The sequence below is a fragment of the Engystomops pustulosus genome, chromosome 7, assembly GCF_040894005.1.
Source record: "Engystomops pustulosus chromosome 7, aEngPut4.maternal, whole genome shotgun sequence".
In the NCBI taxonomy this organism is placed as follows: domain Eukaryota; kingdom Metazoa; phylum Chordata; class Amphibia; order Anura; family Leptodactylidae; genus Engystomops; species Engystomops pustulosus.
This window is the reverse complement of record NC_092417.1, coordinates 69,993,467-70,010,212: the sequence shown is the minus strand read 5'-3', so window position 1 is coordinate 70,010,212 and position 16,746 is coordinate 69,993,467. Positions and strand designations below refer to the sequence as shown.

Sequence of the window (16,746 nt, the reverse complement as noted above, 5' to 3'; positions counted from 1 at the left end):
AGTTACTATATTGGCTACTGTGGTACTACTATAACAATATTTCCTACTGTAAGATCACCGTTTCTATGTTGGCTATTGTGGGAGCAAGCTTTGTTTGAGTTGAAAGAAAAGATTTTACAAAAGTCGATGTACATAATTTATTAACTTACATTTATACAAAATTGGAAAAAATACCAATTTATGAGAGAACTTAGTGACTTCAAAGAAAACAAAGTCATGTTACATGTTAAAAACATGTTAACTCCAAACATCCCAGTGTGCAACACCACCGTATCAGGGTATGACACTATGAGCCAAGACTGGAGCTCCAAGTATTATCAAATCTTGAGGCCCAGGTAGAGCGAAGGTCAGTACTAAGAAAAGCTCTTATTAGGGTAAGAGTGGATTCTAGACCACCCAGAAAAAAAACAAACAAACAAAAAACATTGAATGATAAACATTTTTTCTTTATTTGAGCCCAGGTTGCCCCCCTCATGTGGCATCAAAACAGCACATTGCAGGAGACCTAGACAAGAACCAGGTGAACATTGTCTATCTTCACCAAGTAATATTGAGGATATACTTTTACTCCAAATACCATTTATTATATTGTGTGCTTTAAACTTTGAAGAACATGACTTTTGATCATTACAACATTGCTGTAGCAGCCTCCTAGTTTTACTTCCATGCCTCTTCATTGTGTTTCAGTTCCCTGCAGAGAGAAGAAAAAAAAAAGGAATAAGAAAACAAAAAAACAGTAAATCAAGAATAGGGTCTGTAGTATGTTACAATGTAGGTGTGCAAGTAAAGTGTGTCTGCTCTGTTCACCTCCGAGAGGGTTGTCTAAACTGCATACAACTGTAATAAAATCTATGAATCATTACAAGAGTGTTTTTAATTGAATATGATATATATATATTACTGTAGTGTTGCAATATGAAATGTCAAGCCTCAGAAATTTGATGAAGTTTTCATTACACAAAGACTATATTTTATGTGTATGATATTATTTTTCTGTGGTACAACACTTCCAGCATACCAGTACTATGCACATTGCCAGACCCCAAAGAAAACAAGGATGGCCTTACCTCTGGAAAAGTTTACTTTTATTCTTGAAAAGACTCATCCTGGAATCATTCCATCTATCAAGATAGTATCCAACAACAGCTCCTAGGGGCACCAGTGCATACGTCCACCTTTCTCGGATATGTGTAATAATATTCACCATGGTGGCATGGAAGAAAGGTAAATACATTAATCAACTGTGAAACTGTCCACCATTGTGTGGAAAAGTAATAAAAGAATAAAGTTGCATAACTCTACCATATGCTCATATTGGGGGAGATTTATCATACGCTGGTTTAGGCCTATTGATAGATGCAGTGGGTGGCCAAAACGACACAAGCTGCTAGCTGGTGTCATTTTGTGAAAATACCACTAGGAAAAAACGTGGAATTTAAAAAAGAATTTGTGTCGCTAGAATAGCACTCACATACACCGAAACGGAGGAGGTGAACTCCGGCGTACTTCAGAGCAGCAGCGACACCTGGTGGACATCGGGCGCATGACCTTAGTGAATCCTGGCAGAGCCCAAATCAGCGTCGGAGAACGCGCCGCTGGATTGTGAATGGACCGTGTAAGTAAATGTGCCCTATTGTGTTTACAAAATGCATGTGTTACGCCGGTGACACACGTGCTGTTTTAGGTGCATTTTTTTCTTTTCATGTTTGCATCCTTGCTTTTCATATTGGTTTTTGAAAACGCATGTGTTTGAGATCTGCGTTTTGGAACTCATGTGATTACATGCTCAAACAGCATGGAGAACACAATCACTGTGTTTTTACAAATTCCAAGATACACAACTGCATGCAAATCAAGCACATGCATTTTCAATATCGCAACATAAATGCCACATGCATCACCGGCCTTAACACAGTGTTAACACACGTGTTTCACAAACATATGTGTTAACGCTATTTTAACCCCTTAAGGACGCAGGATTTTTTTGCTCATTTCTCGTTCTCTACCTTCAAAAATCCACAACTTTTTAATTTTTCCGTGTACAGAGCTGTGTGAGGGCTTATTTTGTGCGGAACAAACTTTACTTGCCTGTGATGTTATTTATTAACAAAAAAAATGCAGAAAAATTGAAAAAAAAAATATGCATGTGCATCATGTTCTTGTGGGCTCAGTTTTTACGACTTTCACTCTGCGCTCCAAATAACACCTCTACTGTATTCTTTGGTTTGGTACGATCGCGGTGATACCAAATTTATACAGGTTTTATTGCGTTTTAATACATTTTCAAAAATTAAACGAATGTTTAATTTTGGTTTACGGAGCTGGGGGAGGTGTCATTTTTTGAGAAATGAGCCGACGTTTTCATTGCTACCATTTTGAGGACTGTGCAACATTTTGATCACTTTTCATTACATTTTTTTATGTCATGTTAAAAGGTGTAAAAGTCGCATTTCAGACATTTGGCGACATTTCCCGTTTCGGAGGTCACCGCCGGTCATAACCGTTATATATTTTGATAGATTGGGCATTTTGGGACGCGGCGATACCTAATGTGTCTGTGATTTTTTTTACTGTTTATTATATTTTAGATCAGTTCTAGGGAAAAAAAAGGGCGTGATTTGAATTTTGAATATTTTATTAATTTTCTACATTTTTTTTTTTCTTTTTGTTTTTCACTATTTTTTAGACCCTCTAGGGCAGTGGTCCCCAACCTTTTTTTGCCCAGGGACCGGCTGTAAACATATATTTTCTCCAGGGACCAGTAGGTGGGGGGATACAGTCTGGTTTCTGTTTCATAGCCAAAAATGTAAGTTTGCATGCCCCACATAACTCCCTGTGTGCCTAGCTTATATTGTCCAATTTCCTGAAGAAGCCCCCCCCCCCACCTTCTACTATCCCAGCTGAACTAAAAACAAAAAAAATACTCACCTTCCCTGTTCCCCTGCAGCAGTCTTCTCTTCGCTCACCGTCAATAGAACAGTGCATTTACATGGAAATTAAGTAATGGGAGAGAAGACTGCTGCAGGGGAACGGGGAAGGTGAGTATATTTTCTTTTGTTTGTTTTTACAGAGGTCCAGCGCGGCCTGGAACCAGGTGTTCCATGGCCCGGTCTTGGGCCATGGACCGGTGGTTGGGGAACACTGCTCTAGGGTACATTAACCCTAGATGGTTCGATTGTTCCTACCATATACTGCAATGCTACTGTATTGCAGTATATGGTGTTTTTGCATATCATTCATTACAATGAGCCACGGCTCATTGTAAGGGCGCGTTCATACGTTGTGTTTTGACCCGCGTTTTCATTGCGTTTGAAACGCATATACAACAGCTGAGGAAAGGTGATCAATGGATGCAGTAAAAAAAAAACCGCATGCGGATTTTAACGGACTGCTTAAAAACGGCCCAAAAACGGCCTTTTTAAGTTAAATTTTTAGTTGGTTTTAGTTAAATCGTTAAAAAAGGCATCCGTTTTTTGAAAACGCATCTGTTTTTGTCTGGTTTTCCGAATTTGGTTTGGTTTTCCGAACAAAAACGGCTGCGTTTTCAAAAAAACACATGCATTTAAAAAAAACCCAATGCGTGTTTTAACGATCTGAAAACGCACTACCTAAAAACAATCTAAAAACGCCACGTGTGACTTGACCCTTAGGCCGCGGTCACGCGTACCGCTAGGCGTCCGTCAAAACGCGACGCTAGCGCACAGGGGGAGGTCCTCGGCCCGAACGCACATGCGTTTCCAGGGAAACGCCTGCGATCGGGAACGAGCCGCCGGTGTTTCGCGTTAAATTAAAGCAAAACACCGGCGGCTCGTTCCCGAGGGTAGGCGTTTCCATGGAAACGCCGATGCGATCGGGCCGAGGCCCGCTCCGATGGGCGCGACTTTGTCTTCGTTTGCGAGCGCAGACAAAGCGCTACGTGTGGCGCCAGCCTTATGCGGTTTTTCAAATGTTCAAATGCATTGCTTGATGTTTATTAATTGCATTCAGCTGCGTCTCTTGGACTTTGTAAAAGACCAGTGATCTTTTTTTCTATGCTTTGTGCATGTAATCGCATGCGTTTCAAAACGGAGACCACAAACACATGCGTTTTCAACTGCTTTGACGACCGAAATAAAAACGCCTCTCCAAAAAACACAGACAAAAATGCCAAATTAAGACACTTTAACCAAAAACCCATTAAAAAAGCCAACATGCAAATAAGATGCATTTTTTCAAGTATGCAAGTATTGCCAGAGCACCATCAAGAGATCATGTTCACACTGACCAGTCCAAGTGGTCTGACCATATTATAATAGACTTGGAGCAGATTAGGCTCCTTTATTTAAAACAATTCTGTTATTAAAGACTGAACTCAGTGATGATCTGCAGTCTTTTTCTTTATACATGGATACATACAGTACAGTTTATACATTCTGTCATTAAAAAAAAAAACTATCCTTGTTGTCTATAAGAACCAATCACAGACCAGTTTTCATTTCCAAAAGAAATTAAAGCGGTTCTGTGATTGGTTGCCATGTCAACATAAAAACTCCCACGATGCCCGGCCGCCTTCATGGCCGGAAGTGTGCACATGTTCCCGCCGTCTCACAGCAATGGAGAGTTTGGCGGGACGTTTACACGTGGTGTTCGCCGTGTGCTTCATGTTTCCCGCCAATGAGATCCACTCGGCCGGGATAACCGAGCAGAAGCTGCTGTCCGGCGGGTTAGTGAGCGAGAACGTGGCTTCATCCACTATCATGTACGCGGGCCACGGCTGCGTTATTGGGGTGAGTGCGCACCATGCGGGGTTCTTAATGCACTTCGTGCAGCTGTGCCGTCGGTAAGTGTTTATCCCTACATATCTGAACTTCTCGGTACTCACCCCCCCCCCCACACACACACACATGATGTTGCTCCCCCCCCCCATTGGTACATTGGCACCAATACCCCCCATTGGTACATTAGCACCAATCCCCCTCCCCATTGGTACATTAGCACCAATCCCCCCCCCCCCATTGGTACATTAGCACCAATACCCCCCCATTGGTACATTAGCACCAATCCCCCCCCCCATTGGTACATTAGCACCAATACCCCCCCCCCCCCCCACTGGTACATTAGCACCAATTCCCCCCCCCACTGGTACATTAGCACCAATCCCCCCCCCACTGGTACATTAGCACCAATACCCCCCCATTGGTACATTAGCACCAATCCCCCCCCCCCCCCCCACTGGTACATTAGCACCAATACCCCCCCATTGGTACATTAGCACCAATCCCCCCCCCCCCCCCCCACTGGTACATTAGCACCAATACCCCCCCATTGGTACATTAGCACCAATCCCCCCCCCCCCCCATTGGTACATTAGCACCAATACCCCCCCATTGGTACATTAGCACCAATCCCCCCCCCCCCATTGGTACATTAGCACCAATACCCCCCCATTGGTACATTAGCACCAATCCCCCCCCCCCATTGGTACATTAGCACCAATACCCCCCCATTGGTACATTAGCACCAATCCCCCCCCCCCATTGGTACATTAGCACCAATACCCCCCCATTGGTACATTAGCACCAATACCCCCCCATTGGTACATTAGCACCAATACCCCCCCATTGGTACATTAGCACCAATACCCCCCCCATTGGTACATTAGCACCAATACCCCCCCATTGGTACATTAGCACCAATACCCCCCCATTGGTACATTAGCACCAATACCCCCCCATTGGTACATTAGCACCAATACCCCCCCCATTGGTACATTAGCACCAATACCCCCCCATTGGTACATTAGCACCAATACCCCCCCATTGGTACATTAGCACCAATACCCCCCCATTGGTACATTAGCACCAATACCCCCCCATTGGTACATTAGCACCAATACCCCCCCCATTGGTACATTAGCACCAATACCCCCCCATTGGTACATTAGCACCAATACCCCCCCATTGGTACATTAGCACCAATACCCCCCCATTGGTACATTAGCACCAATACCCCCCCATTGGTACATTAGCACCAATACCCCCCCATTGGTACATTAGCACCAATACCCCCCCATTGGTACATTAGCACCAATACCCCCCCATTGGTACATTAGCACCAATACCCCCCCATTGGTACATTAGCACCAATACCCCCCCATTGGTACATTAGCACCAATACCCCCCCATTGGTACATTAGCACCAATACCCCCCCATTGGTACATTAGCACCAATACCCCCCCATTGGTACATTAGCACCAATACCCCCCCATTGGTACATTAGCACCAATACCCCCCCATTGGTACATTAGCACCAATACCCCCCCATTGGTACATTAGCACCAATACCCCCCATTGGTACATTAGCACCAATACCCCCCCATTGGTACATTAGCACCAATACCCCCCCATTGGTACATTAGCACCAATACCCCCCCATTGGTACATTAGCACCAATACCCCCCCATTGGTACATTAGCACCAATACCCCCCCATTGGTACATTAGCACCAATACCCCCCCATTGGTACATTAGCACCAATACCCCCCCATTGGTACATTAGCACCAATACCCCCCCATTGGTACATTAGCACCAATACCCCCCCATTGGTACATTAGCACCAATACCCCCCCATTGGTACATTAGCACCAATACCCCCCCATTGGTACATTAGCACCAATACCCCCCCATTGGTACATTAGCACCAATACCCCCCCATTGGTACATTAGCACCAATACCCCCCCATTGGTACATTAGCACCAATACCCCCCCATTGGTACATTAGCACCAATACCCCCCCATTGGTACATTAGCACCAATACCCCCCCATTGGTACATTAGCACCAATACCCCCCCATTGGTACATTAGCACCAATACCCCCCCATTGGTACATTAGCACCAATACCCCCCCATTGGTACATTAGCACCAATACCCCCCCATTGGTACATTAGCACCAATACCCCCCCATTGGTACATTAGCACCAATACCCCCCCATTGGTACATTAGCACCAATACCCCCCCATTGGTACATTAGCACCAATACCCCCCCATTGGTACATTAGCACCAATACCCCCCCATTGGTACATTAGCACCAATACCCCCCCATTGGTACATTAGCACCAATACCCCCCCATTGGTACATTAGCACCAATACCCCCCCATTGGTACATTAGCACCAATACCCCCCCATTGGTACATTAGCACCAATACCCCCCCATTGGTACATTAGCACCAATACCCCCCCATTGGTACATTAGCACCAATACCCCCCCATTGGTACATTAGCACCAATACCCCCCCATTGGTACATTAGCACCAATACCCCCCCATTGGTACATTAGCACCAATACCCCCCCATTGGTACATTAGCACCAATACCCCCCCATTGGTACATTAGCACCAATACCCCCCCATTGGTACATTAGCACCAATACCCCCCCATTGGTACATTAGCACCAATACCCCCCCATTGGTACATTAGCACCAATACCCCCCCATTGGTACATTAGCACCAATACCCCCCCATTGGTACATTAGCACCAATACCCCCCCATTGGTACATTAGCACCAATACCCCCCCATTGGTACATTAGCACCAATACCCCCCCATTGGTACATTAGCACCAATACCCCCCCATTGGTACATTAGCACCAATACCCCCCCATTGGTACATTAGCACCAATACCCCCCCATTGGTACATTAGCACCAATACCCCCCCATTGGTACATTAGCACCAATACCCCCCCATTGGTACATTAGCACCAATACCCCCCCATTGGTACATTAGCACCAATACCCCCCCATTGGTACATTAGCACCAATACCCCCCCATTGGTACATTAGCACCAATACCCCCCCATTGGTACATTAGCACCAATACCCCCCCATTGGTACATTAGCACCAATACCCCCCCATTGGTACATTAGCACCAATACCCCCCCATTGGTACATTAGCACCAATACCCCCCCATTGGTACATTAGCACCAATACCCCCCCATTGGTACATTAGCACCAATACCCCCCCATTGGTACATTAGCACCAATACCCCCCCATTGGTACATTAGCACCAATACCCCCCCATTGGTACATTAGCACCAATACCCCCCCATTGGTACATTAGCACCAATACCCCCCCATTGGTACATTAGCACCAATACCCCCCCATTGGTACATTAGCACCAATACCCCCCCATTGGTACCTTAGCACCAATACCCCCCCATTGGTACCTTAGCACCAATACCCCCCCATTGGTACCTTAGCACCAATACCCCCCCATTGGTACCTTAGCACCAATACCCCCCCATTGGTACCTTAGCACCAATACCCCCCCATTGGTACCTTAGCACCAATACCCCCCCATTGGTACCTTAGCACCAATACCCCCCCATTGGTACCTTAGCACCAATACCCCCCCATTGGTACCTTAGCACCAATACCCCCCCATTGGTACCTTAGCACCAATACCCCCCCATTGGTACCTTAGCACCAATACCCCCCCATTGGTACCTTAGCACCAATACCCCCCCATTGGTACCTTAGCACCAATACCCCCCCATTGGTACCTTAGCACCAATACCCCCCCATTGGTACCTTAGCACCAATACCCCCCCATTGGTACCTTAGCACCAATACCCCCCCATTGGTACCTTAGCACCAATACCCCCCCATTGGTACCTTAGCACCAATACCCCCCCATTGGTACCTTAGCACCAATACCCCCCCATTGGTACCTTAGCACCAATACCCCCCCATTGGTACCTTAGCACCAATACCCCCCCATTGGTACCTTAGCACCAATACCCCCCCATTGGTACCTTAGCACCAATACCCCCCCATTGGTACCTTAGCACCAATACCCCCCCATTGGTACCTTAGCACCAATACCCCCCCATTGGTACCTTAGCACCAATACCCCCCCATTGGTACCTTAGCACCAATACCCCCCCATTGGTACCTTAGCACCAATACCCCCCCATTGGTACCTTAGCACCAATACCCCCCCATTGGTACCTTAGCACCAATACCCCCCCATTGGTACCTTAGCACCAATACCCCCCCATTGGTACCTTAGCACCAATACCCCCCCATTGGTACCTTAGCACCAATACCCCCCCATTGGTACCTTAGCACCAATACCCCCCCATTGGTACCTTAGCACCAATACCCCCCCATTGGTACCTTAGCACCAATACCCCCCCATTGGTACCTTAGCACCAATACCCCCCCATTGGTACCTTAGCACCAATACCCCCCCATTGGTACCTTAGCACCAATACCCCCCCATTGGTACCTTAGCACCAATACCCCCCCATTGGTACCTTAGCACCAATACCCCCCCATTGGTACCTTAGCACCAATACCCCCCCATTGGTACCTTAGCACCAATACCCCCCCATTGGTACCTTAGCACCAATACCCCCCCATTGGTACCTTAGCACCAATACCCCCCCATTGGTACCTTAGCACCAATACCCCCCCATTGGTACCTTAGCACCAATACCCCCCCCATTGGTACCTTAGCACCAATACCCCCCCATTGGTACCTTAGCACCAATACCCCCCCATTGGTACCTTAGCACCAATACCCCCCCATTGGTACCTTAGCACCAATACCCCCCCATTGGTACCTTAGCACCAATACCCCCCCATTGGTACCTTAGCACCAATACCCCCCCATTGGTACCTTAGCACCAATACCCCCCCATTGGTACCTTAGCACCAATACCCCCCCATTGGTACCTTAGCACCAATACCCCCCCATTGGTACCTTAGCACCAATACCCCCCCATTGGTACCTTAGCACCAATACCCCCCCATTGGTACCTTAGCACCAATACCCCCCCATTGGTACCTTAGCACCAATACCCCCCCATTGGTACCTTAGCACCAATACCCCCCCATTGGTACCTTAGCACCAATACCCCCCCATTGGTACCTTAGCACCAATACCCCCCCATTGGTACCTTAGCACCAATACCCCCCCATTGGTACCTTAGCACCAATACCCCCCCATTGGTACCTTAGCACCAATACCCCCCCATTGGTACCTTAGCACCAATACCCCCCCATTGGTACCTTAGCACCAATACCCCCCCATTGGTACCTTAGCACCAATACCCCCCCATTGGTACCTTAGCACCAATACCCCCCCATTGGTACCTTAGCACCAATACCCCCCCATTGGTACCTTAGCACCAATACCCCCCCATTGGTACCTTAGCACCAATACCCCCCCATTGGTACCTTAGCACCAATACCCCCCCATTGGTACCTTAGCACCAATACCCCCCCATTGGTACCTTAGCACCAATACCCCCCCATTGGTACCTTAGCACCAATACCCCCCCATTGGTACCTTAGCACCAATACCCCCCCATTGGTACCTTAGCACCAATACCCCCCCATTGGTACCTTAGCACCAATACCCCCCCATTGGTACCTTAGCACCAATACCCCCCCATTGGTACCTTAGCACCAATACCCCCCCATTGGTACCTTAGCACCAATACCCCCCCATTGGTACCTTAGCACCAATACCCCCCCATTGGTACCTTAGCACCAATACCCCCCCATTGGTACCTTAGCACCAATACCCCCCCATTGGTACCTTAGCACCAATACCCCCCCATTGGTACCTTAGCACCAATACCCCCCCATTGGTACCTTAGCACCAATACCCCCCCATTGGTACCTTAGCACCAATACCCCCCCATTGGTACCTTAGCACCAATACCCCCCCATTGGTACCTTAGCACCAATACCCCCCCATTGGTACCTTAGCACCAATACCCCCCCATTGGTACCTTAGCACCAATACCCCCCCATTGGTACCTTAGCACCAGAGGTCGCATTAACGCCTCACCACGCGTCATAGACGCGTGATGAGGCGCCATTACCCCCCAAAATAATTGCCATGCGTAAAGTTACGCTTGGCAATTATTCCTTGCAGCGCGCAGGCTGAGCGGCTCGGCGCGCACTGCAAAAGAGGTAAATGTCGCGCGATCACAGCGCGCGCCGGACCGCTCAGCGCGACACTTGACACAGTGATCTGTGTCAGCAGCGCTCCGGAGCGAGAGCGCAGGCCCCGCGATACCTGTGGACAGCGGGGCTGCTGCTCCCTGTCCTGCTCCATCTCTACCTGCCCGCAGATCCGGACGGGTGAGTGTGTGATTGTAGGTGTAGTGTTCTGTGTGTGCAGTGTAGTGTAATGTTCTGTGTGTGCAGTGTAGTGTAATGTTCTGTGTGTGCAGTGTAGTGTAATGTTCTGTGTGATTGTAGGTGTAGTGTTCTGTGTGTGCAGTCTAGTGTAATGTTCTGTGTGTGCAGTCTAGTGTAATGTTCTGTGTGTGCAGTCTAGTGTAATGTTCTGTGTGTGCAGTCTAGTGTAATGTTCTGTGTGTGCAGTCTAGTGTAATGTTCTGTGTGTGCAGTGTAGTGTAATGTTCTGTGTGTGCAGTCTAGTGTAATGTTCTGTGTGTGCAGTCTAGTGTAATGTTCTGTGTGTGCAGTCTAGTGTAATGTTCTGTGTGTGCAGTGTAGTGTAATGTTCTGTGTGTGCAGTGTGAGTGTAATGTTCTGTGTGTGCAGTGTGAGTGTAATGTTCTGTGTGTGCAGTGAGTGTAGTGTTCTGTGTGTAGTGTGTGCTGTGTGCGCAGTGTGTGAGTGTAGTGTGTGCTGTGTGCGCAGTGTGTGTGTAGTGTGTGCTGTGTGTAGTGTGTGCTGTGTGTAGTGTGTGCTGTGTGCGCAGTGTGTGAGTGTAGTGTGTGCTGTGTGCGTAGTGTGTGCTGTGTGCGTAGTGTGTGCTGTGTGCGCAGTGTGTGAGTGTAGTGTGTGCTGTGTGCGCAGTGTGTGAGTGTAGTGTGTGTGAGTGTAGTGTGTGTGAGTGTAGTGTGTGTGAGTGTAGTGTGTGTGAGTGTAGTGTGTGTGAGTGTAGTGTGTGTGAGTGTAGTGTGTGTGAGTGTAGTGTGTGTGAGTGTAGTGTGTGTGAGTGTAGTGTGTGTGAGTGTAGTGTGTGTGAGTGTAGTGTGTGTGAGTGTAGTGTGTGTGAGTGTAGTGTGTGTGAGTGTAGTGTGTGTGAGTGTAGTGTGTGTGAGTGTAGTGTGTGTGAGTGTAGTGTGTGTGAGTGTAGTGTGTGTGAGTGTAGTGTGTGTGAGTGTAGTGTGTGTGAGTGTAGTGTGTGTGAGTGTAGTGTGTGTGAGTGTAGTGTGTGTGAGTGTAGTGTGTGTGAGTGTAGTGTGTGTGAGTGTAGTGTGTGTGAGTGTAGTGTGTGTGAGTGTAGTGTGTGTGAGTGTAGTGTGTGTGAGTGTAGTGTGTGTGAGTGTAGTGTGTGTGAGTGTAGTGTGTGTGAGTGTAGTGTGTGTGAGTGTAGTGTGTGTGAGTGTAGTGTGTGTGAGTGTAGTGTGTGTGAGTGTAGTGTGTGTGAGTGTAGTGTGTGTGAGTGTAGTGTGTGTGAGTGTAGTGTGTGTGAGTGTAGTGTGTGTGAGTGTAGTGTGTGTGAGTGTAGTGTGTGTGAGTGTAGTGTGTGTGAGTGTAGTGTGTGTGAGTGTAGTGTGTGTGAGTGTAGTGTGTGTGAGTGTAGTGTGTGTGAGTGTAGTGTGTGTGAGTGTAGTGTGTGCGAGTGTAGTGTGTGCTGTGTGCGCAGTGTGTGAGTGTAGTGTGCGCAGTGTGTGAGTGTAGTGTGTGCTGTGTGCGCAGTGTGCTACCGAAATTTTCATACTCCTCCTCGGGTAAAAATACTCCTCAAAAATGGTGAGAGGAGTATTTTTACCCTTCTGGAAAAATGTTAACGCGACCTCTGCTTAGCACCAATACCCCCCCATTGGTACCTTAGCACCAATACCCCCCCATTGGTACCTTAGCACCAATACCCCCCCATTGGTACCTTAGCACCAATACCCCCCCATTGGTACCTTAGCACCAATACCCCCCCATTGGTACCTTAGCACCAATACCCCCCCATTGGTACCTTAGCACCAATACCCCCCCATTGGTACCTTAGCACCAATACCCCCCCATTGGTACCTTAGCACCAATACCCCCCCATTGGTACCTTAGCACCAATACCCCCCCATTGGTACCTTAGCACCAATACCCCCCCATTGGTACCTTAGCACCAATACCCCCCCCCCCATTGGTACCTTAGCACCAATACCCCCCCCATTGGTACCTTAGCACCAATACCCCCCCATTGGTACCTTAGCACCAATACCCCCCCATTGGTACCTTAGCACCAATACCCCCCCATTGGTACCTTAGCACCAATACCCCCCCCCATTGGTACCTTAGCACCAATACCCCCCCCCCCATTGGTACCTTAGCACCAATACCCCCCCCCATTGGTACCTTAGCACCAATACCCCCCCCCCCATTGGTACCTTAGCACCAATACCCCCCCCCCATTGGTACCTTAGCACCAATACCCCCCCCCCCCCCATTGGTACCTTAGCACCAATACCCCCCCCCCCCCATTGGTACCTTAGCACCAATACCCCCCCCCCCCCATTGGTACATTAGCACCAATACCCCCCCCCCCCATTGGTACATTAGCACCAATACCCCCCCCCCCCCATTGGTACATTAGCACCAATACACCCCCCCCCCCCCATTGGTACATTAGCGACTACTGGAGTGGTCCTCAGGAATTGGGTCACCAGCCTGGTAGCAGATGCAGGCTGGGATGGAGCTGTGTTCAGTTGTGGAAGGTGCAGCTTTTATCCTGGGTTTAGCTGAGTGTTAGTGCTGATGGTGCGCAGACAGTTTCTCTCCTCTGACATGATGTGCTCTATAGTGAGAGCTGAGGCCTGTGGTAAGAGCATGTGCGCTAAGATCTCTGGAACTGACTGACCTCTCTGGTCAGAGGTGGCTGGAAAAGAGGACTTGCCCCTCCCTTTTCAGGGGTTTTGTTATCCTGGTCAGGGGGTGGCTAACTCTCCAATGACACTCCAGTGTACATGGTGCAATACAATTGGTAGACAGAATCGCATCCATTTAACCCTTGCCTGTTCAGGCAGAATCTACAGCTGCTGATTACCTGAGACTTACTGCATTCCCTCTTTATGAGTTGATCAGACTCACTAGATGGGTTCTAACAGGTTGAGGGCCTTATTCGCTACTCCTCTGCCCATATATTGGCAGGGGTGTTGCATATCCCCTTTGTCATCAGGTACGTACAAGTTATACCTGTAACTACTCATTCCGGGAACTGGAGCCCTGTATCGGCTGTATGCAGACTAACGCCAACATCAAGCTTGTGAAGTACTGCTACGTGCCCAACAAAGGAGAGTGCCAGCAGTTCTACTGCCAACCCGTGTGGTGCCTGACCTGTAGGGGCAAGTGGTTCAAGCGCCAGGAACAGCATCATCCAGAGACCTGCTTGTCCAGCAAATTTCTACGCCCCTCCTGTCCCGCCAGATTGTTTATAGTGGATGTTTGCATTATACAGTGAACTCTCCTTTATGCTGTTTATGTGATTTTATATCTTATAAAGTTTCTTTTTTTAAGATGCTCAGTGTTCTAATAGGTCCATGGACGTTGGGAAGATCTGACAAGCGGGGCCTGCCTCAACTTACATATGGCTGAACAGGAGGAGTGTAATGGCCCTTGTATGGGGTTATCTACTTTGTGGGGGATTGAAATGAGGTATTGAAAAATAAGGATCACTGCAATGGAGTTTTAAAATGGCCAAAAACCTTATGGAGCCCTCATATTGGGAGAAAACATTTCTCTAAAGCAATCACTTGTACATCATTGCATTTAGCTTTCTGGAGATCTGTCCAGGATGTAACTACAAGTCATGCTGGGACTTGTAGTTCCATGTAGCAGAGCAGGAATTTTTCATTAGATTATACATGAAGTGACAAGTGATCAACTGTTTTACTATGTAAAATAATCAATTACTGACTCTATTAACAAAATGTGTAATAAAATCTGTTATATTAAAGTGTCTTCCTTATTGAGTCTCCTCTTTTCTTTATAGAAGTGCCCTAAAATCGGAAAGGGGTTAAGCATGCGTTTTAAAAACCATACCATGCATTTGGCAGCTTTGAATCTGTTCATCTATTAAGATGCTTACAAACGGAGCAAAAATGCCATGTGTGGCATCAACCTTGGCACACAGCAAAAGTCCATATCTAATACATGTGATTGGCTTTCCTAAGTAGATGGGTTATAAGGGCAGGTTTGAAGTTCATCATTAAATTACTTTTATGAACATTGTAGGATTAAGGATATAGAGTAGTATTCAAAGTCCTAACATCTGGGCACATGTTGGTTTGGGCGGTGGGGAGGGGGCCCTAGTTGTGTGAAAAGGCAATGGGACACTTAATCCACCACTGCTCACCGTGTATGGAGAGGGTACCGCTTGTCAACCCTCTTCATACATATTTAAAGGGAACCTACCACCACGATTCTACCTATAAAGGTAGAACGGGTGGTAGGTGGATGTAAGGGACGCGAGGATAGCTCTTTTTAGAGTTAATCCTCACGTCCCCGCTAACTTTTGGTAAACTTTATTGAACTAATATGTAAATGTAGTTTTGCGGCTACTGGGGCGTGGAGTAGCTGGGCAGGAGGCTACACAGTGCGGCTACTCCACGCCCCAGTAGCGACGTTACTCCTCCTACCCTGTTGGACAAGCCGGCTACGGATGAGGGCGCGCAGCTACGAGGAGCTGTGCGCCGCACACAACAGGGTAGGAGGAGTAATGTCGCTACTGGGGCGTGGAGTAGCCGCGCTGTGTAGCCTCGTGCCCGGCTACTGTACGCCCCAGTAGCCGCATAACTAAATTTCCATATTAGTTCAATAAAGTTTACCAAAAGTTAGCGGGGACGTGAGGATTAGCTCTAAAAAGAGCTATCCTCACGACCCTTACATCCACCTACCACCTGTTCTACCTTTTATAGGTAGAATCGTGGTGGTAGGTTCCCTTTAATGGAATTATGATATACGTGAAGGTAATAAAGCATTAAGAGGATAAAACTGGGCCTTCACAATTAAGCTGCATTCACACAACAATTGTGGGGATGTATGTACATCCTTATGGCACAACAAATAAATCGGGGTGTTGGTTGTCGGCAGTACTGCACCTGAACTATAAAACCGTGAGGCTCACATAATCGCCATAGAACCCCCAATACCGCCACCTCCTAATGCAATACATATGTGTTCTATTCTCTTGTATGACTGGACACTATAATAATCTTTAGAAAGTGACAGATTCTGGGGAGCATATTCAAATAAAACAAGACATTACTGAGTACAAACCGTCATATGAAACAATAGGAACCTGACATTTTCTGGAAAACAGACATGAGAAGTACCTAGAATTGGTTAATAAAGAGTTACAGGTTGCATGCGGTTAGCGAGTGTGATAGGCCTGCCTCAATAAATGGGTTTTAAGAGCACGTTTGAAGCTTTGGGGGTTCGGTATTCCATGGAATTGGTGCAGCTCGGGAGAAGTCCTTAAGAGAGAGAAGTGCTTAAATTTGGTAACATGGCTCTTAGAAAAAGAATTGCATATGTCTATTTTCAGATTTTGAATCTCGTGTATTTATCGAAATAACCCCTTTTTCAACACATTTGGACTTTTGGCGTTGGGAGTGCCAGCCGTCACCAAAATTGAAAAAGCTCTAGGTTAAATCAATGTAATTTTTCCTGGGGAATCTGAAACTGTGATAAAAATGGGGGTTCCCATTTAAAGGACATCTACCACCAGGATGAAAAACTGTATAGAAATGAGTCTGTGGGGCTCCACGCTCCATT

At 47.4% G+C, this 16,746-nt stretch overlaps 2 protein-coding genes across 4 annotated transcripts; one reads left to right on the top strand and one right to left on the bottom strand.

Annotated features, from left to right (window-relative positions):
* Positions 1–425: 425 nt before the first annotated feature.
* LOC140070220 (NADH dehydrogenase [ubiquinone] 1 beta subcomplex subunit 1-like) lies at positions 426–2,873 on the bottom strand. The gene is made up of 2 exons (XM_072116570.1): positions 1,068–2,873; positions 426–691 (listed from the first exon to the last, which is right to left on the bottom strand). The coding sequence occupies exons 1-2, from the start codon at positions 1,232–1,234 to the stop codon at positions 658–660; spliced, it is 201 nt and encodes a 66-aa protein (XP_071972671.1). The 5' UTR covers positions 1,235–2,873; the 3' UTR covers positions 426–657.
* Positions 2,874–4,440: 1,567 nt separating this feature from the next.
* Positions 4,441–14,926, top strand: LOC140070221 (E3 ubiquitin-protein ligase TM129-like). 3 transcript variants are annotated; one of them, XR_011848891.1, is made up of 2 exons: positions 4,441–4,766; positions 14,122–14,926. XR_011848891.1 is itself a non-coding variant. In XM_072116571.1 (2 exons), exons 1-2 carry the CDS (start codon positions 4,593–4,595, stop codon positions 14,429–14,431), a joined length of 456 nt encoding a protein of 151 aa, XP_071972672.1. In that variant the 5' UTR covers positions 4,527–4,592; the 3' UTR covers positions 14,432–14,926. The 3 variants fall into 3 exon arrangements, 1 of the variants encoding a protein (XP_071972672.1); XR_011848892.1 differs by having other exon boundaries at positions 4,441–4,819; XM_072116571.1 differs by having other exon boundaries at positions 4,527–4,766; positions 14,150–14,926.
* Positions 14,927–16,746: the final 1,820 nt, after the last annotated feature.

Coding starts and splice junctions, on each gene's coding strand:
- LOC140070220 (XM_072116570.1), bottom strand. CDS start 1,234: ATGTATTTACCTTTCTTCCATGCCACCATGGTGAATATTATTACACAT. Junction 692..1,067: donor AAAAGTAAACTTTTCCAGAG/GTAAGGCCATCC, acceptor TTCTCTCTGCAG/GGAACTGAAACACAATGAAG.
- LOC140070221 (XM_072116571.1), top strand. CDS start 4,593: ATGGAGAGTTTGGCGGGACGTTTACACGTGGTGTTCGCCGTGTGCTTC. Junction 4,767..14,149: donor GCCACGGCTGCGTTATTGGG/GTGAGTGCGCAC, acceptor CTTTGTCATCAG/GTACGTACAAGTTATACCTG.